This window comes from Biomphalaria glabrata, chromosome 15 (genome assembly GCF_947242115.1).
Source record: "Biomphalaria glabrata chromosome 15, xgBioGlab47.1, whole genome shotgun sequence".
Classification (NCBI taxonomy): domain Eukaryota; kingdom Metazoa; phylum Mollusca; class Gastropoda; family Planorbidae; genus Biomphalaria; species Biomphalaria glabrata.
Window position 1 is genome coordinate 2,436,309 of NC_074725.1, and position 21,778 is coordinate 2,458,086.

General features: G+C 36.7%; 1 protein-coding gene across 2 annotated transcripts in view; it reads left to right on the forward strand.

Annotated features, from left to right (window-relative positions):
• LOC106072970 (serpin B6-like) overlaps positions 1-16,748 on the forward strand; it is a 30,642-nt gene extending 13,894 nt beyond the window's left edge. For both annotated transcript variants that reach the window (XM_056012718.1, XM_056012719.1), the window contains 6 exons: positions 2,975-3,128; positions 5,654-5,950; positions 7,169-7,280; positions 9,125-9,295; positions 11,605-11,729; positions 16,472-16,748. In XM_056012718.1, the coding sequence (XP_055868693.1) occupies positions 2,975-3,128; positions 5,654-5,950; positions 7,169-7,280; positions 9,125-9,295; positions 11,605-11,729; positions 16,472-16,592 (980 nt within the window). In that variant the 3' untranslated portion in view covers positions 16,593-16,748. The remainder of the gene's footprint in view (positions 1-2,974; positions 3,129-5,653; positions 5,951-7,168; positions 7,281-9,124; positions 9,296-11,604; positions 11,730-16,471) is intronic.
• Positions 16,749-21,778: the final 5,030 nt, after the last annotated feature.

Below are 21,778 nucleotides of genomic sequence, written 5' to 3' on the forward strand. Positions count from 1 at the left end.
TGAATGAAATCTTCTGTTACCTTATTGTATTAATCTATTAAAGCATTTATTTTGGTTTCTTTATTTTGTTTTTAAATACCGAGCCAGCATATTATAAATTTACTTTACAAAATGAATTACAATGTGTTCTTTGCAGCTCTTGTATACAACAAAGTAAAATGTTACGATTGTACTTGCTTGTATGGTTTCTGATTATTCCTTTGGGTAAAATAATAATAATAATAATAATAATCTTTATTATCCGTAAGGAAATTTGTCTTACAATTTGTGCATTACACCAAACAAAAAACATTATAACTATAAGAAACCAAAGTGTACATTCACACCAGACTCACTCATAATTTACATGTGACAAAGTTTATACCAGATTGTTCTTATTTAATGATTTGATTGCCAGGGGAACAAAAGAGTGTTTGTGTCTGTTTGTCTTTGCTATCGGTGTCTTGTATCTCTTTTGTGATGGTAAAATCACAAAATCCTGACACAAAGGGTGATTCTTTATTTCGAGGATCTTGTTAGCTTTTTTATAGATGTTTGTCTCAAACAACTGCCCAAATGGGGTTTGTTTTTTGCCAATGATTTTGCCAGCAGCATTTAGGATTCTATTAAGTTTATTTTTATTTTTAATGCTCAGATTGCCATACCAGGCAGTGATATTGAAACTTAAAATATTGCAGATGTGAGCGTGATAAAACATATCCAAGGCCTTTTCGCTAACATTAAACGAGGACAGTTTTCTTAGTAGTCGTAATCTTTGCTGCCCTTTTTTGCTGATATAATCAGTATTTGCAGTAAAATTTAGTTTATTGTCTAGGATAGTACCAAGATATTTAAAGGTTTGCACCATTTCAATAGTCTCTCCAGCTACAGAAACAATATCATTTTCCTTCTTGTCCCTACGAAAATCGATTATCATTTCTTTGTTTTTTTTTACATTTAATAATACCGCTTTCGTTGGTTGCTGTCAAGGTGGTCTCTGTCAGAGAGAAGTTAATTTTGGCCGAATGTTATTTACTGTCATAGCCAACTGGGCTTAGATATTTTAAACTTTACTTTTCTTTCGCCTGAAAAATATTACGGAATTCACCTAACTTTCAAGATATTACAAAGTGCAATGGAATATGTGCGTTTGTGTGTAAACTGATGTAATACTTGTTTTATGATTTTTACCTTTAGTAAAATCATTACATTTATAAAGCCTTCAGGAGAGAAGACTCAAAAGTAAAGTAGCAATTATACATAAAACACTGAACAATACTCTTTAAATACAAAAAACAAAATCTAATAAAATACTCTGAAAGACACAAAGATAAAGGCACATTCCTCGTCCCATATGCTAGGACAAATTTGTACAAATGCTCCTTCTTCCCTAGTGCTATTAGAGCATGGAAAGGGTTGCCTGAGCCAGCCAGGAAAACCAGTGACTTGGCAGAATTTAAGTCATTGGTTAAAATGCATGACTAGATGCATGACGCGTAGGACGTAATCATCTTCTTTTTTTTTTTTTTTGAAGTGAAGTAACGTCTGTATTATATAAGAAGATAAGATATATACTTCGTCCATCGTGGTTCAGTGATCACCACTTATGTCATCCAGGGGGCTGAGGGCTTTGCACTGGGGTTTTGTGCCTCCTCGTGTGGCTGGTGAGACCTATGTGAGTCATTGTGAGTCAGGAATGCTTGGCTGCACACTGGGCAGGTTATTCAAGCTGGAGCTAGTGTCATTGGCCTTGCTTTTTTTCTCTGGCGCTTTTCTTCTGCCAGCGCTGTTCTCTTTTCCTCAGCAACCTGTGCGCCAGTTTTCAGATCGCGAAACGATGATGCTCTGTTATGTGCTTCTGTCTCCCAGGTGACTGGGTCGATGCTAAACGCTTTCAGAGAAGCTATGAGGGTGTCCCTGTAGCGTTTTCTTTGTCCACCTTGCGCGCGCTTTCCTTCCCGTAATTTGCCACACAGGAGTCGTTTAGGGATGCGGCGGTCTTCCATTCTGCAGACGTGTCCTGCCCATCGCAGCTGGGACTGCATCAGGATTGTGTGGATGCTTTGAACCATTAAACCGATAATGAAAGTCTGAAGATATTTGCTATCAAAATTAAGTTTATTTTGTTCATAAACTTGGATTTCAAGTTTTTATTCAAATGTGTCAAATTAATAACTCGTCTACATAATATGGCTGTATTAGCTACCTGTAGCTACATCTCTACATCCTATCATGCTAACACATTCTTTAAACTGGTAGCCTATACGATAGTATGGAGATGACTAGCTAAGCTTGAAATAATTATTATACCTATAGACAAGCGGTTCTCAACCTTTTAAGCTCGGCGACCCCTTTTTACAATATACCACTCTGCCGCGACCCCCCCCCCAAAAAAAAAATAGACACACACAGCAATAGAAGAATTGACAATAAAAATCGTTATTTTTTATGGTCTTAGGCGACCCCTGGTAAATCGTCAATCGATCCCTGCTATAGACGAAACTTAAACGACAAAATAAACTTTTAACATTTGGCCTCAAGTATCTAATCCGAACGTCAAATAAGGACTGAAGTTAAATGCCTATAACATACTGTGGCATTTTAAAAACATTACTGTCAGAGATGGAGTGACCTCTCCATTGCTGGGGGAAAATCTGGGCAGTAAATTTGCGAGTGCTGGGCTGCCCGCACGTCAGCACACGCCTCTCTTCCATACTGACCGGGTCCAAATGGATGGCAAGCCATCACAATTTGGGGACAGGTGACTGCAGGAGTTTGCCAGAGAGCAGTAATCTTACTACTGTCCCCCCCCCCCCGCCTTCGGGGCTCCAGGACCGGATTTTCTGTTAGGGTTTACTCCCTTAGCCTTAGACCTTACAGGGACACACACACACAAGGCAGTGCGGCTATTGACCTATAGCTAGGCTATAGGCTATAGACCTATAACATAATTAAATAGTTATTACCCCTATGTTGAGATTGTTTTTTTTCCCAGGATTGAGGCAGGCGAAAGTGGAAAAAGGTCAACAGGTACACAAAGGCTATCAGACGCTCTTGGCTATGCTTACTAGCGTCAACCCGAACGTCAACCTCAACATCGCCAACGCTGTCTTTGTGAAGCCAAACATCCCAGTTGAAGCAGCATACAGGTAGACCCTATTGGTTCTCTTATCTTATAGTTAAGTCGTTGGTTTTCCTGGCTGATTCAGGCGGCCCATTTCGTTCTCTATCAGGAGCAATTTAAAGAATTTGTTTTAGCGAATGGAATAGAGAATGTGCTTCTATCTTTGTGTCTTTAGAAGTACCGGTAGTTCATTTAGGTTTTGTTCTTTAGGGAGGATAACCAGTGTTGCCTCTGAGAAGATCTAAAGTTGTGTAGGGGAGAAAGGAGTGCCCTTAGACTTATTTACAGGGTCGGATTTAAGTAATTTTATGTCCTTGGGCAAGATTTGTTTTAAAGGCTTTAGTATTAAACTAATCCACTTATTAATTATAATACTAATAAATAAAAACATGCCATATTTAAGAAGAATGAAATTCAGTAGGTTTGCTTGTTAATTAAATTTCGTCGTACTTTTTTCTTTTGATGAGAATGACACGTAGTGATGGAAACTAAACTAACTTTTAAAAATTAAACTAATTTTTTCAACTAAAATCTAGTAGTTATCTATCTATCTATTAGTTTATCATGAATTTCAAAAGATAGTTAAACTAAACTAAAGAAAGTTAATTAAACTATAACAAACTATTCATAACTTTTTTTTGGGGGGGGGGGGGAGGGGCGGGGTTGAACTAGACCTATATAGATATAATCATCCGACTGTATGCCTACGGTTCGATCTTATTCTTATTTATTTATAATAAAATCAGTAATAAAGAATGTTTCTTAAACGTTAATGCACAATAAAATAAAATGTCTAAATAAATATGTGTGCTTGTATTTTTGCTTGAATTAAAACCTTTAGAAAAGAATGGTACCCTTTTAAAAAAAATAATACATTAACTCATTATATAACGGAAAATCTTGCTGGAAAATCTTGCTTGTACTGGTAAAGTTTAAAATCTCACTAAATAACATAGATTTAGAATTTCAAATTTAGATCTAATAACCAAAGAAATAGAAACGAAACCGTTGGAGTTTTAAAAACATTGGACCTGTATAACTATTTTATAGTGTAAAATACATGCTTAACTAACCATGCCATTAAACGCGCAAGGGAAAAAAACCAGGGTGGTCTTGTCATTATGGACTGCACACTCAGTACACTATATATGCCTACACGTGTACGCCTATCTGGCCATATTGTTACAACCAGTCGGACATACCGTCTATTACCGTCTATTACTTTCTGGGTAGGGAGGGTATGTTTGACTAGCCGCGCCAGTGTGTTATTTTCTTGTCTGACCCTACATTTTTTTTTCATTACGTGTTATGCAATAGTGTTTGCTTAATGTGGAGTGGTCAGACAAGAAAATAATAGTATCATCGACTACACACGTACGTCGTACAGTACACTAGGCCTACATGTGTATGTCTAGCTGACCAGGTTGTTGAAACCTTCAATGAAGTCCAGTAGGCGCCGTTCATCCCCTTGGTAGTTAGAAAGGCTTTTATCCAACCACCAGGCCTGGACATTGGGATTCTTCATACCGTGTCCTGTCTGTTGTTGAAACCAGTTGGTTACAGTCTAAGTAAACTTAGAGAGAGGGTGAGGGTGTGGATTAAGATTTTTTTTTCTAGAGTTGGTTATCCTAATGCCTTTAGATCTATATAGGCCTATCTGTTGATTTAGACTTAGATCTCAATAATAAGTCTTAAGACTTAATGTTCCTGCAGTTAAAAAAATCATTGTTTGCGCAAATGAATTGACCAAAACCACTAAATATTGACCTAACCCACTAATCAGATTCCCGCTTTATACAGAAATTACACCACTATGTGGCTCACAACCCTATTCCTAATATTGCATAGAAGGTTTAAATGGCAAAAAATGTTTAACATTTTATAATACTGCTACTTTCAAGTGCAGATATTTACTCCCATAATCCATAACTACTACCAGCATCTTACTTTACCCTCTTCAAATTGAGACTGACTAAATAGTTGTTAACTTCATTATTTTTTTTTAATAATCAAAGTTATTGATATTACATTACCAGAAAACACGGATGTGCATTTCAACCCTGACCACATGTTGAAAAGTTTTACAAATTTTAATTAAACTTTTAGTTAGTAACTAAAAAAAAAAAAATAAGATTTTATCTAAAAAAAAAATGTTGGTCTAGTTAAACAATGGCCTTAATTATTTTTTTTAGTTAAACTAATAGTTTATAACTTTTTAGTTAACGTTGGCCCATCACTAGTAACACGCACTGCCGTAAATCCGAAGTTAACACCACAACATATGTCAATGTTTCACTTATAATCCACTAAAAGTGGCTGAATGTAAACAAGCAGGCTTTCTCTTCATGATGATTGTCTTCCAAGAAGTTTATCTAGTGAGAATATGAAAATCCATTGGGACCCAACTTGAGGGAGGGCCCCCATATTAGTGGGTTTTTTTTACAATAAATATTAAATATTACGCAAAATGCAGTGGCCCCCAAAGAGGTCAAACCCCCCCCCCCCTCCCCTACAACTACAAAAATATTGTTTTTCTAATGTTCCTTTCAGAAATAGTTTAATTTCATTGTACAATGCCACATTCGAGAGCTTCAATTTCTCAAACCCCGCCGGCCCTGAGGCGCCCATCAACGACTGGGTGTACAACGCCACCAGTAAGAAGATCAAGGACCTACTGTCCCCAGGGACCATCAACTCTCTGACGTCTATGGTTTTGGTGAATGCACTTTTTTTCAACGCCAGCTGGGATCGGCCTTTCTCTGAAGGGACGACCTCTATGAAACCATTCCATACCCTCAGTCAGGGGGTCAAGGACGTGGAAACTATGGAAACCACGAACATTTTCAGGTAATTAGAAGAATCAAACTAATGTTTGTTGAAGTATGTATAAAGTTTAGTGACATTTTTATAAAGCCTATATTAACCACTGCTTCGTCTGTCTCAAATTTTTAACACGTTTTTTCTCCCTCTTTCGGTTCTCTAATTAAGTTAAAACTTTGCACAATTATTCATTGACAATCACAACTCATTTGAATCAACAAAAATTTGAATAAATTAGTTAATCAGTTTAGCTGTAAACATAGCAATAGTTACCGTAAAAGACATAATTATTAAGCTTATGGGAGATAAGCACTGTGTAGAGATTATGTCGTTCGCTAAAAAAAAATAAATAACTATCGATAGTCTTTAAAACTTTATTTTGATACATATTTGAATAGCAAAGCGGCTAGCATGTTGTCCTTCCATCTTGGGAGCTCAAGACCTCAAGATCGAATTAAGAGTCGAGCAACTTTAAAAAAAAAAAAATGTTTTTGAAAAGGTCGCGCTGAAACCTTTTCCCAGCTATCTCCTCCTCCCCCCCCCCCCCCCTGAACCCAACCTATCCACAAAAATGGTTGAATCATAGAACACTGAGCATGCTATAAACATGAAAGTAGCGCTAAATAAAAACAAACACATTGTTGGGACACGAAGAGAATTATATATATAGATTGTTTTTAAAAAATATTTCCAATCTCAGAAATTTATTGTTGCTAGTCTAGATCTAGTAAACACTAATTACTCGATTGATTTAAAATATTTGATGCGATTTCACTCTTTTTTTTTTATTCTTTTTTTTTATATTTTATTTTACTATTATTACAAAGCTTACTCACTCTGTCTGTCTGTCTGTCATCTTGTACACGTTATGTCTCTCACTTCCAATGCTCGGACCAAGTACAAAATGTGCACTATGATTACTTGTCCCTAACAAACATGGGTCAATAACAAAAAAACTAACCTGGTATTTCATCAATGGACCTCATTCACCAATCGTAAACAAACAACATTTAGCCACGTGATTCTATATATCTTCTATACACATTATGTAATCCATAAAGGCTGTCACGTGATACGTATTTTTCATTGTTTTATCAATATTATGACGTGGCTAAATGTGTTTATTTACGACTGGTGAACGAGGTCCATTAGTCGTAATTAATTAGTTTAACAATACGACTTCTCATATTTAAAAAAACAACAAAACTTATGTTGCTTGGTTTCATCTATTCACATAATGTCTAGCTACGTCAACAACTCCGGGGCAGAGGTCATAGAGCTGCCCTTCAGAGGTGACCGCATGGCCATGTACATCATCCTTCCGTCCAGAAGTTCAAGTGTGGACCAAATCGTTGAGGTCAGGTCAAAGTTTAAGTATAACTAGGTCAAAGAAGAAGCATAACTAGGCCAACGAATAAATATAATTAGGTAAAAAAAAGAAGCATAACTAGACCAACGAATAAGTATAATTAGGTCAAAGATAAGTATAACTTAGCCATCTAGCTCAGGAATATTTCCAACAACAAGACCCCACTCCACGCACACACACACGTACAATTTGTTAAATAAAAAAGATCGATTACTTAGGTGTACTCGATTATCTCTGACATTTTACCTCTAGAGGAACGATCGATTCCTTTTGCAACTTATCATATAACCTAAGAAGCCAAACCTTGATTGACAACTGCGGTCACAGGTGGCTCCTCTGCCATGACACCCGCACCATTACTTCTACTATTGGTGTGTCTGCCATCCGCAATCTAGGACCCCTCCTTTACGATTACTTTACGTGTGGATCTATCCAGTGCTTCCTTCCCCATACTGATGCTCTTCATTCTGAAGAGGTTTGTGTCACGCCTTCATGCATCAGTGTACATTACAAGTGGACAAGCTGCAGCTCTCCTGCCTTCTATTAGATCACCATGCATCAGTGTACATTACAAGTGGACAAGCTGCAGCTCTCCTGCCTTCTATTAGATCACCATGCATCAGTGTACACTACTAGTGGACAAGCTGCAGCTCTCCTGCCTTCTATTAGATCACCATACATTAGTGTACATTACAAGTGGACAAGCTGCAGCTCTCCTGACTTCTATTAGATCACCATACATCGTTGTACATTACAAGTGGACAAGTTGCAACTCTCCTGCCTTCTATTAGATCACCATACAGAGTATCTTTAAGGAGTCGACTTTCTAGTTTATTCATTCATAAATATTAAATTCTTTTAAAAAAATATATTTCCATGACGTCATAAAAGTTCACCGTTTACATGGAACTAAACCTGACCTTGACCTCGGGAACATAACAAGGAACTTTTGAATGTAGTATTCGATAAGAGAGAGAGAGAGAGTTATCAATATTTTCTGTATTTCCAAAAGGATTTTTTTTTAAAGATGTCATTGTATCATTACTTCTGCAGACGAAACAAAACAAAATCTATTTTCTAAAAAGAATATCTTCGAGAGTAAGCACGTTGTGAGTTTGTTGTTATAGCAACCATTTGTTTCACTATCCATCATGCTGACATAATGAATCATACATAGTATCTGACGTTCGTGTATCTTACATAATAGCCGACGTCTAAGTACGGTCTAAGTATCTTACATGAAATAAGATGTCAACACCCAGCCTACACTACATGTCAATGGGACAAGTCATTCAACATGGGCCGTTGGATTATTCTCTCGAATCGCTCACTAGAATTGCTTACTAGATGTTTGCGTATCTGGCATAACAAGCGGAGTTAAAAAAAAAATAGATTGGCGTAGCTTGGGTAGGAGGAAGATTTGAAAATCCCCCCCCCCCCCGCGCACCTGCTTCAGAGGCCTCAAATTAGTATTTTTTTTACATTAAATATTACGCAAAATGCAGGGACCCCCAAAGAGATCAAGCCCCACGGGCCCCTAAATGATGGAAAATTTCTAGCTACGCTCCTGGTCAAATCTTTTTTGTGGACCGGACGGGGAAAGATTGTCTGTGAGTTTTCCGCGCTTCCTTTAGGTGCTCTGCAAAAACAACTCTGCTCGAGTCGGGATTCAAACTCGTGTCCCCTTGCTAGGTAGCCTATTGGTTTTCGCATCTCGTCCACACCCATCCCAATAAGATTTCAGCTTATCAATAGTATCTTATCATTACTGTCTACTACATTCTGTATCTTGTATCAGCATTTTGTTTTCAAATATAAAATAATATTATCAGGAGTTAAGCAACACTCAGAAATACGGACAAGATGCAGCTGATCGTGTCTTCAGAAACATGGAGCCGGCCAGCATTCATTTGGAGCTGCCAAAGTTTAAAATCGAGAGCACCTCATTGAAGCTCAAGTCTTCTTTGCAATCTCTTGGGATTAAAGAAGCTTTTTCTGACAAGGTAATTTAACTCCTCCTTCTTTTTCTCTCGTTCTCTCTCTCCGTCTCTCTTCCTGACCCCTCTCTATCTCTGCTCTAAGCTCACTCCCCATTGATCTCAGACAGACAACATTCTACACCACTTTTAAGAAGAACATTAAGACCTATCTGTTTAAAACTTTTTTTAGATTAACTGTCATTGTAGCTCTCGTGTATGTGTTTGTAATGTTTGTAAAAATGTTTGTTTGTAAAATGTTTTACTTATTTCGGATGTTCCTTCAGAGTTGAAGATAATTACTTCCTAGTCCAAACCTCCCGCAGGACGGCGGGGGATGGGAGTGGGCAGGGTTTGAACCCGGGACCATCGATAAGTCCGAACGACAGTCCAGCGTGCAAACCGCACGACCAGGCAGCCATCCATCCATTATTATTATTATTATTATTTCTTTTGTCATGCTTAACCCCTTTTCTTCTCATCTGTTTCCTGTTTCTTTCCATGTTTAAAAAGTATGTCTTTTCTTTGTGTCTACACTTTTTTTCCAAAGTTTATATCAATTTACTCTGTCTGTCTGTCTGTCTGGTAAAAAGGTTGAAATACGTTATTTCTCATTCTCGGATCAAGTTAAAACTTTGAACAATTATTCATTGACAGACAAAAAATATGAATAAATACAAAATAAAAAAAAACAATAACCAATAAGTGAATTCATTACTGATAATTAATTATTTTGTTTGATACCTACAAGGGAAATAATTCTTTCAGTATTCACATATATCTTATCTTATCTTATAAAATACAGACGTTACTCCAAACAAGAACATGATTACGTCTTACACGACATGCATGTTAGCAAATGACTTAAATTCTGCTAAGTCACTGGTTTTCCTGGCTAGCTCAGGCAACCCATTCCATGCTCTAATAGCACTAGGGAAGAAGGAGCATGTCTACAAATTTGTCCTAGCATATGGAACGTGGAATATGCCTTTATCTTTGTGTCTTTCTGAGTATTTTATTGAAGGTTTTTTATTTGAAGATTATGGTTCAATGTTTTATGTATATTTACTCTGTCTGTCTGTCTGTCTGGTAAAAAGGTTGAAATACGTTATTTCTCATTCTCGGATCAAGTTAAAACTTTGAACAATTATTCATTGACAGACAAAAAATATGAATAAATACAAAATAAAAAAAAACAATAACCAATAAGTGAATTCATTACTGATAATTAATTATTTTGTTTGATACCTACAAGGGAAATAATTCTTTCAGTATTCACATATATCTTATCTTATCTTATAAAATACAGACGTTACTCCAAACAAGAACATGATTACGTCTTACACGACATGCATGTTAGCAAATGACTTAAATTCTGCTAAGTCACTGGTTTTCCTGGCTAGCTCAGGCAACCCATTCCATGCTCTAATAGCACTAGGGAAGAAGGAGCATGTCTACAAATTTGTCCTAGCATATGGAACGTGGAATATGCCTTTATCTTTGTGTCTTTCTGAGTATTTTATTGAAGGTTTTTAATTTGAAGATTATGGTTCAATGTTTTATGTATAATTGCTAGGTTCTTTGTAAATCTTCTAGTCTGCAGGCTTTCTACATTTAGTGATTTTACTAAAGGTATTATTCTAGTCAAATGTGAAATGACTAAATATGTAGGGTTTCTTGCCCTTAGATATTTGAATACGTTATTTTTCTCTCAACCATTGTCGGATCAAGTTGAAAATTTAAATAATCGTTTATTGTACCTATAAAAAAAAACATGAATCAATTTAAAAATTACCGATTAGTCAAATAATTATTGGCAATTAATTATTTTGTTTGAAATCGAGTAAGGGAAATAACTTTAATTGAAATACCTAGGTGTAGGTGCAGAGCTCTCTCCATTAGATGAGATTTAATTTATTTTTTTTTGTATTAAAAAAAAAAGAATAAAAAAAAAATTTTTTTTTTGCTTCTATCTGAACTTGAATTACGCTCCACCGAGAGCATAAGTTCTCTATGTCATCAATATTTTTACATGTATAAAAATCATATTTAACTGTCAATATGCACGCAAAGCATTACAGTAATAGTAACTGAATAATACCTTTTTAATTGTAGTTCCGATAACCCATATCATGCTATATACCTCACGTTAAAAATTTCTATCAGGTATAAAAGATTAAGAACTTAAGCTTACCCTTACCAGTAGATGAATATTATCAGTGTAGGGCCTAATTGTTTTCTTAAAAACATAAACATCCATACCGTTTATTTTTCATTGTAAATTTTCTAAGTTACATTGTGATTATTTTATTTATTTCTCTTTTGTTTCTTTGAAGGCGGATTTATCCGGTATAAGTTCAGTTGATCTCTCTATTGACGACGTCATACACAAAGCTTTCATTGATGTCAATGAGCGAGGCACAGAGGCATCGGCAGCCACTGCGGCTCTGCTTACTCGCAGGTAAACAATACAAAAACTAACCTTTTTTTTACCAATCACTAGCTCCATTAATTAAGTGCAGTGAATAGCAGATTTGGTTTTTTGAATTTTTCAGCTGAAGAGTAGCAGGCTAATTGCACTGTAGATACCTCAGAATATGCCTTTTTAAAGCTTAAAATAACGGAAATAATGCTTGAATCTGGGGCTTCGCCCTGGACCCAGCTGAAGAGCTCACAGCGCTCTCCGAGACTCCCATGTGTCCTTGGTGGTGTGTACTGTCTTTCCACTAATTAAAAGAAGAGCTTATTCTAGACTAAAAAAAAAACGCCAGAAAGAATGAAAGGTCAGAATGTAATGAAGATTAATTACATTCATGTACATTGCAGAAGGGGGTAGAAAAAAATCCCCCCACCGAAAAAATCCTGGCTACGCCCATGATATAACATGCCATTCATTTGTGGGCCGGTTTATATGGTAATGCCCGGGCCGATTTTGATGCTCAGTCCGCCCCTGTACCCATTAAATCTGGGTAGACTCAGAGGCACTCAAAGATCCCGAAATTAAAAATCGCAGTCTTCACCAGGATTCGAACCCGTGACCTCGCTCGCTTTACCGCTCAGCCACCGCGCCTCCCCCAGCAACTTGCCTCGGTTTATAAATCTTTTGAGTGCGGGGACAAATCCGGCGGTGACTGGGAACAACGAGGCGGAGGCTGCCAAGGCCTTACTTATTAGAGCATAGTGCTGGACGGGCTAATGTCCCTTTGGCTCATATTTCGCACGGCTCAGGTTAAACTTCCCCAATAGACATGCCCATTATGTCGCAGTATCGTTTTTGATTGGGGTTTTTCCCCCATTGCTCTAATTGCAGCCCAAAAACAGACCAGTGTGGGCCCTAATGGGCGAGGTTATCCTTTAGGGGCCAATATGGACAACCCTAATCCTGCCAATATCGACACAGAATGGGAAATAACTTCTGCACTATTGAGTTGCACTCAGCATAGTTATAAGTGCAGAGTTGTTTCCCTTAGAAAAGCTTTTTTTTTTTTTTAAACAAAAAAGGATTTTTTAGAAATATTTTATATTTTTATTAAGGATTTCCTGAATCGTGTCGTAATCAAGCCCATAATGTCCTAATGGTTCAGTAACTGACATTTTTATTGGGGCTCAATTAAGAGAAACCTTTATTGTGCCATTATCGTTCTGATATTGCATTGTTTATATTCCTGAGCTCAGCATATCATAAATTCAAGCCAACACGTGGCTAACCCTCTTTCTAGACATTTTAAGATATTAAGTAGAGCTCATCCTCTTTTTTCTCCCTTTAAATCTTATAACTTATGAATCTGATTAGTTTTGGGGGTGCGGTGGCTGAGTGGTTAAGCGCTCGGCTTCCGAACCTAGGGTCCTGGGTTCAAATCTTGGTGAAGACTGGGATTTTTAATTTCGGGATTTTTATTGCGCCCTAGTCCACCCAACTCTAATGGGTACCTGACTCTAGTTGGGGAATGTAAAGGCGGTTGGTCGTTGTGCTGGCCACATAATACCCTGCTTGTTAACCGTTGGCCATAGAATCAGATGACCTTAAGATCATCTGCCCCATAGATCGCAAGATCTGAAAGGGAAACGAAAAAAAAATGTCAGGTGTGCTGTCAAACAAAATATAAAGGTGTTTAATTCTGAGAGTATATCTTTTACGTAGTTTTCTAAAACATTTATAAACTTTTCAACATTATAGATACACTTTCGGTGATGGGTTTTATCTACATTACATTTTCATCATCTTATGGAAGCTCTATACTCAATAAAGACTCGTCGTTAAAATGGTCACGACATGTCAAATATTCTGATTTTATAGAAACAATCTGTGCAATATATCCTTCCATCTTTACATCAATCATAGCAACGAGTTCTTTGTCAATTGTAATAGATGCCGCTGTTGTCCAGTTTTCCAACCCTGATACTATTCTTCATACAACTTTTTGATATTCCAATTTCGGGACTTTATTTCCAGCACTTATTGAGTTACTCATTTAATATTTCATTTCTACAGAATTAGTTGATAATAATGGATAATAGTTGACAACAAAAAACATACAATTTCTTGCTATGAAGTAACTAAATGATTCCCAAATAGGAAGAATCAGAACCCTTCTTTTAACAAGTAGCGTACTTTTCCTTTTGCTCGGGATAATTTTCTGCGCAATTTTGTGAAATCGGTAAAATATTTAAGTCTATTTAATTCGACTGATTCATTGTAACATGGTCGAGAGGTTAAGTGCGCTTGAACGTGGCTTGTCTTGACTACCTAGAAGGGGGCATAAGGTTCGACACCCGACTCGGGCAGAGTTGCGTTTACTGAGCGCCTAAAGGCAACACGGAAAACCAACTCCCCCTCACTGGTCCACAAAAGAAATTGGACCAAAGCGCTCCGAGCATGCTATAAGCATGAAATTAGCGCTATATAAAAGCTATAATAATAATATTGGCTAGAGCTTCTTTTACATTCAACATCAATTACACCATCATATTCAGAAATCTTAAGTGCCACTTACTTTCCAATGTGAGATTTCAATTATATTTTATGCCTGAAGAATGCCGTCATTTGTTTAACAATGACTATTGGTTGGCATCCTGATATTACGGTGCTAGCTACTATTTCAATAGATTTGATAAAAACATTGTTAAAAATCAAAGCAGTGTTTATATACATGCAGCTAATATACATCTGAAAGTAAGTATTCACATCTTCTTTTGATATAAAGTATGATGTAACGTTTTGGGCATTTTGTAGAATTTCATTAAAAAATCCGGGGATTATATGATCAAACTTGACAATTCAATGAAATGAAGAAAGAAACATCTCTCTGTATTTTCTTTAAACTTCTTTAATAATACTTCTTCAACTTTCACATCAAATTAACTTCTCAATTCAATAACAACTTGACTTGATACTTCATAAATAAAACTTAAATATACATAAAACTTCACTTAGTATAACTTCAACTAATAAAACTTTACTTAATGGGCCCGCTAATATCACAAAACTTATAATCATTACTAATCGAGGACCATCGCTCTTCAAGAACTACTACTATGCGAGGACCCCGTCTAACTGACTTTTCCTTAATTTATACCTCTCTTAATCGTACATTCCAGAATCATGGAAACTTCTCCCCTAATTATTTTAGTAACTTTGACCTTCTAGAAGCTGACGTGTGCTATTTTTTTCCCTAAACCTCTTTCTTTGATTGGATACCTAAAATTAACTTGTTTACGCTGGACACTTGCACTGGTTTGACCTCGGGCTTCTAGAAACTGGTCGAAATAGGTCACTGACTCGACTCGTGACAATGCTCAGCTGAAATATTTGTACAAGTGTTTATAGATCTATTTATCAATATTGTGATTAACATGTTCCAATATTTAGCCACTAACACAATTTTTTAAATTGTCATTTGTTTCAAAAGTGCATTGTTTTCAACGGGTGTCACCCGGTGCGGACCGCACCCCTTTAGTGACGCCACTGCTACTATCATTCCAATGCTGGTCCCAATGGTTTAGAAACTGAAAAATTTAGTGGTGCTCTATTAGGGATAACTCTTATTGTGCCAATATCAATCCCATACTGGCCCCAATGGTTCAGTAATGAAAATTTTATTTCAATTAGGGGTAACCTTCATTATGCCATTTCTTAGCTTTTCTTTGACTTGGCTCCTTAGGCTCGTCGGGGTTACCTAAATACTCAATTACAAATTACTCACAAATATGAACATTTAATATTCATTATACTTCAACTATAACTCCAGCTTTCATGAATACCAAAAACTCTTTAATATCAAATAAAGCACACAATTATATCACTCTCAAGAAATAATACAAACACCAGTCCAGGAAGTAAACGTCCAACCTTCCTGGACCGGGAGCAAGACCTCACTAACTTAGTTTTAGTTTAACTAAAAAAATTTAGTTTAGTTCCCATCACTATACATACATACAGACATTCATTCGTGACTGAACCTTAGCAATCAAAACAATTTTTGGAAATGTACTAAACAAGACTTGCATGCTCTGATCGACTCACGGTGCCCACCACACTGCGGGGGAGGGGGGGGAGGGACACCGTGTTTCATACTTTCTTCGACTGCCCCAGACTTGCTGCTCTCTGTCTCGACAGGTTATTGACCTATACGACAGGTTATTGACCTATACGACAGGTTATTGACCTATACGACAGGTTATTGACCTATACGACAGGTTATTGACCTATACGACAGGTTATTGACCTATACGACAGGTTATTGACCTATACGACAGGTTATTGACCTATACGACAGGTTATTGACCTATACGACAGGTTATTGACCTATACGACAGGTTATTGACCTATACGACAGGTTATTGACCTATACGACAGGTTATTGACCTATACGACAGGTTATTGACCTATACGACAGGTTATTGACCTATACGACAGGTTATTGACCTATACGACAGGTTATTGACCTATACGACAGGTTATTGACCTATACGACAGGTTATTGACCTATACGACAGGTTATTGACCTATACGACAGGTTATTGACCTATACGACAGGTTATTGACCTATACGACAGGTTATTGACCTATACGATGACATACATGCACTACACATAAACATCCAGGGTTTTGGCAAGAGATGATTTGAACCTCTCAAGCCCTCACTAAAATGGAGTTTGTTGATGATGATAATGTTTCATTTTTTTTTTCTATTAATATTTCAGATCTCGTCCGACGGTTAAATCCACAGATGTTAAAGTTGACAGGCCATTTGTTTTTGCCATCCGGGACAAACCAACCAAAGCAGTACTCTTTGTAGGAGCATTTGTTGGGCAGACCAGCTAAACAGTGGATCTAGGGAAATCTAGCAGAAGTCTAGCAGAAGTCATCTTACGTTCAAATAAATATCTTCTGTACATTTCTTTAGCGATGAAAATGTTGCTCTGAGTTATAAAAAAAATAAAATAAAATGAAAATGTGTTCGAATATTTCCAGAAATTAGGTCTGTGTTGCATTTCATATCTTTAGTTTCTTGTTTATTGGAAATGTATCCCTGATATTTATATTGGATACGCCAAGTATGTTTCTTGTGTAGAGTTTTAGTCAAATGAAGTATGGTACTTTTAGAGTAATGCTCCACTTTCGCCACTTTTTCGGTTGCACACCATGACGCGAATCTTTGTCGCTACTGTTGAAAGACACGATGACTACATTGTTTCATAGTTCAACAAAAACATAAGCGTAATAAAACAAGATTTTATAAAGAGTTTGTGTTTTCACAAAAAAACTCAAAGGCGGCTCACGAAGGGTCCAGCCATGGGCCATCTATTGGGTAAACGTTGCATGTAAAAAGGCAGGTCTTAATATTTTCAGCACAAACATTAGAAGCTATGAAAACAAACAGTCAACAGCAATATCCCTTTAAACAAAATAAATGCGTGGCTGTATTGTTTGGCCGATGGTGTAGTTATTATGAAACAAAATTAATTAATTACGATTAATTAAGATTAACTAATAAAACTAATGTTTTGAATGATTCAAGCTTCTAGTTTATCACAGAATAGGAAGAGGGAGAAATAATGCATAAAAGATTTCACCCGGACAGACAAACGACTTGAATATTTCAGTATGCAAATAAAAAGGTTCGCTTTCGAACGATAAAAGCATGCCGTTGCAGTAGAACTTTCCAGTAGGATATATGAATTTAGATTTTCATTTTTTTTCTACTTGTTTTTTTTTAAAAGCTTATTCAAACTAAGTCTGTCAGTTTCCCACACCAAACTCGAATCAAGCTGAAATTTTGCACAATTATTTCTTTTACCTGACAACACAAGAATCAATAAAAAAAAAAAAAAAAGTTAATTAGCTATTTGGTATTGTATCTCAAACAAGGGAAAGAAATTTTCTTTGATTGATAAAGTGGTTGTAAGTTGAATTAGTCCCCTTTATTGTTTGTAGAAAAAAAAAACAATAAAAGCTATTTTCATAAGCAGCTCTCTGGCATAGTGGTTAGCGTGTTGGCTTTCGAATTCAAGTCGCTCACTTTTTTTTATAAACTCATTTAACAAGCGACAACGTCTTCTTTCTCCCCTTCCCCTGGTCCAGACAAGCGATAGCGTAGTCAGAAGGCTTGCATGAAATGGCGCTAAACAAAAACAATTGTTAAAAATATTTGTAATCACACAGATTTATTATTGTTAGTCTAGATCTATTACAAATTTAAATACATGAATGATCAAAATAATTGATACAAGTACACTAAATGAAAGATTTGTTGTTGATTTCTTAGTATTTTTTGTTTAATTTTACTTGTTTTTTTTTTTAATCTCAATGTCTTTTATAATTTGTATTAATTTAAAAAAAAATATATTCATCTTCATCTTCACCTTTTTAAAACTAGTAGCCCAGTTTAACTATTGTAAGAGCACGAAACATAAGACAGGATTCAACCAGATTATCGGATACATGTGACACTTAAGCATTAGTTCATTCAATGAAAAATAAAGATAAAAAGAATTCTTGCATTCGAATTCATTCACATCATCATCTTTACTTTGCGTTCCTCATGGAGCATAGGACCTCAATAAAAACACGCCACTCTTCACTGTCTTTTGCTAGTTTTGTGATGGCTTCCCAGCTCTTTCCTGTCCTCTCGGCTTCATCTAGTACACTGCGTCGCTACGTTCTTTTTGGTCTTCCTCTACGTCTTGTTTTCTGGGGGTTCCACTCTAAGGCCTGACTAGCTCTGTTGTTTCTAAGGGTGTGACCAATCCATCTCCACTTCTTCTCTAAGATCTGCAACTCTGTATTTCTCTGTCCACAATCAAGAGCAGGTAATTTTAAAAGACATTCGTTTTTTAAAAGCGAACTCTTGGAGAGCTTTTTCATGAAAGATGCCTTTCCAAAACACTCACGATTCTTAAAGACAACCTGCACCCACTAAATCACTGTTACATAAGATCTGAACGAAGTGGTCGTCTCCTTTCCATTAGGACTAAAACAGAATGATTTAAAAACTCCTTTATCCCACTTTCGGTTAGAGTGTTACAAGATCAGCTGTCGTCATCGAGAAGTACATAGAAGTCAAATCCATAAAGCGCTGGTTGTGAATGTGTATGTGTTTCGTGTGTGAATGTTGTTCGAATTTTTCTATTTTGAGGTATCATTGAACAGTAGTTAGTTTGTTTGAATTAACAGTTATATTTGAAGATCTTGTTTGGGTGTTTGAGTAGATGTATGAAACAGAAATCTTCACTAAATCATATTATCAGAAGAGTTTTGTCTGATCAACACTATCTTAAAGTAACCTCAAGACATCTTTACATCGAAACAAAAGATCTTCGCATCTAGCACACAAATAAAGAGCCTTCACAGGTAGTTCAACAAGACTCCTCTTGGACTTCATTTGCACTGGTCAGAGATTGCAAGAGAGCCCCAGCAGTCCTGCTATGATCCATACGCCGTTCTTCAAGAGGCGTTTTAAAGGGAAACTCCGATGGTTTTGACAAATTTTGATATAATATGTGTTTTGATTTACAGATAATGAATATATGATTCTTTTATTTTTCTTTGCAATAATAACTTAGTAATTGATGTTTTTCCGACGTAATTTTCCTGCGCATCCAAAACAGTCAGACTTTCACCGGGTTTCTATGTGACGTCACAAATGTGTTTTAATCTATTGACTTATATTATAAAAGAAGACCATACAGCCAAGTTTACATTCTTGTAAAAGAAATATATCTTGGTCTATGCAGTTAGATCTAGGATCTTATAAGCAAAGAAAAAATGCGTATTAAAAGTAGATTTACATGCTTGACTTACCACGGCAGTGTGTATTTTCTCGCCAGACCACTCAACACACAACAAACACTATCGCTTGGTTGTCTTGTCATGACCGACTAAAGCTAATGTAAGAATGAAGCGACGCGAGCACGCTACTCTGCCTCATCGTGGCGCCCGCGTGGAAACGGCCATTAGAGGAAGTGGTTAGGCTAAATGGGTAGCAACACAGGACTCCCGTGAGGATGCCCACGGGTAGACGAGAGTCAACCTCTTGCACGGGCAGGGTTGTAAAAAAGTCCCCACAAACCTGTCACACATCCATGCGCTGTTCCTCAAAGGGACCGTTACATAAATGGCGGGTCCCGCACAGTTAGCTTGGTACATTGAAGGAAAATGGCAGAAGATCCCGGTGTATTCTCGGCCGTGTCTAGCCCACGCGTTGGGGGCCAAATGCATCGGTCAACAGTAATGCTTTACATAGGCATTGTCTAGGGTCTCTCCCAAACAGAACTGTGTGTTCACACAGGTTTTTTTTTTTTTTACTGTTTGGCGTCCAAGCAGGTTTTTTTTCAAACTTAGGGCTCGAAGAGCCTTCGGCTCAGCCCTTAGACATCAACAAGAATGAAGCGATACGATTGGTCTATACGATTGGTCTAATCTAGTTTCTCTTTCAGTATTGTTGAGGGAACGTATGAACTAGCTTAAAACAAAATCTCATAGAACCCCGTTTTTGTTTTTTTTTGAGATGTCAAAAATTTACTAATTTATTAAATATAAATGTTTCTAAGCATTTAAATAAAAATGGTAAAATGTTTATTATTACAACTTTTTACGCAAAATTTAAATGTCAATAACTCCAATTTGAAAAACCATCGGCTGAATTTTTAAAAAGCTTCTATCAACTCAGTCTGTCTGTCTGTCTGATTAAAACATTGTACACGTTATATCTCTCACACCCAATGTCGAATCAAGCTGAAATTTTGCACAATTGTTTCTTTTTACACAAGAATCAGTAAAAAAAAATAAAAAATAACCAAATAGTTTATTAACTATTGCTAATTAATTATTTTGTTTGGTATCTAGAACAAGGGAAAGAAATAGTATTTGACTGAAGTGGTGGTATAAGCTGAATAACTCCCCTTTTTAGGTCGCCGTCTGAGGCTTAGTGAAAAGAAAACACGAAATAGAAAGAATAGAAAACTATCCAAACACATAATAACAAATTTCTGCCTTGCACACAGCCTCTTCATCAGTTCTAGACTTGGGAGGAACTTCATTCTCTTCTTCCTAATGTCAACACCATAGACGTAAATAAATATAGACTGGCCGATAAAAGAGTTTTATGAAACGAACATTTGTGACTTGCAATTTTGTGTACTTTATTATACAGCAGTGCAGTTTTGTTAAATCTCTAAGACTGAAGATCATGCAACTTTTCAGAAATCCGACAACAATAGATATACATGATTTCAAGTTACATGAAGTTATTTCCTTTTTCCAGTCTATATTTATTTATGTCTATGGTCAACACCCTTCTCCGTCTAGTCCAGGGGTTCTCAACCTGTGGATAGCGACCCCTTTGGGGTCGATTGACGATTCGCCAGGGGTCGCCTAAGACCATCGAAAAAATGAATTGTTTTTGTCCATTCTTCTATTGCTGTGTGTGTATGCGGAGGGGGGGGGGTCGCGGCAGATTGGGGGGGGGGGTTGTAAAAAGGGGTCGCCGAGCCTAAAAGGTTGAGAACCGCTGGTCTAGTCTCTAACAGTGCGCACCTTCTGCACAAGCTTGGATGGCGGTGTGCATGGCAGGGTAATAACAATATATTCATTTAGAGCAGTGTTTCCCAAACTTTTGTCCTTAACGGAACACTTTGCACACTCTGAGTATTTAGCGGAACACTTTGCACACTCTGAGTATTTAGCGGAACACTTTGCACACTCTGAGTATTTAGCGGAACACTTTGCACATTCTGAGTATTTAGCGGAAAACTTTTTTTTTTGTGTGAGGTTTATTTACGTGGTGGCGCACTAGTTAATCATTCCAGTAGTTTGTGAAACACTAGGGCTCCACCCGACACAGTTTGGGAAACACTGATTTAGAGATGTTATGCACGTTTTAGAATGAATTTTCAAACGGAACAAAATAGATAACTCTAGTTTGAAATGAAATTTATTTTCAAACGAAACAAAATAGATAACTCTAGTTTGAAATGAAATTTATTTTCAAACGAAACAAAATAGATAAC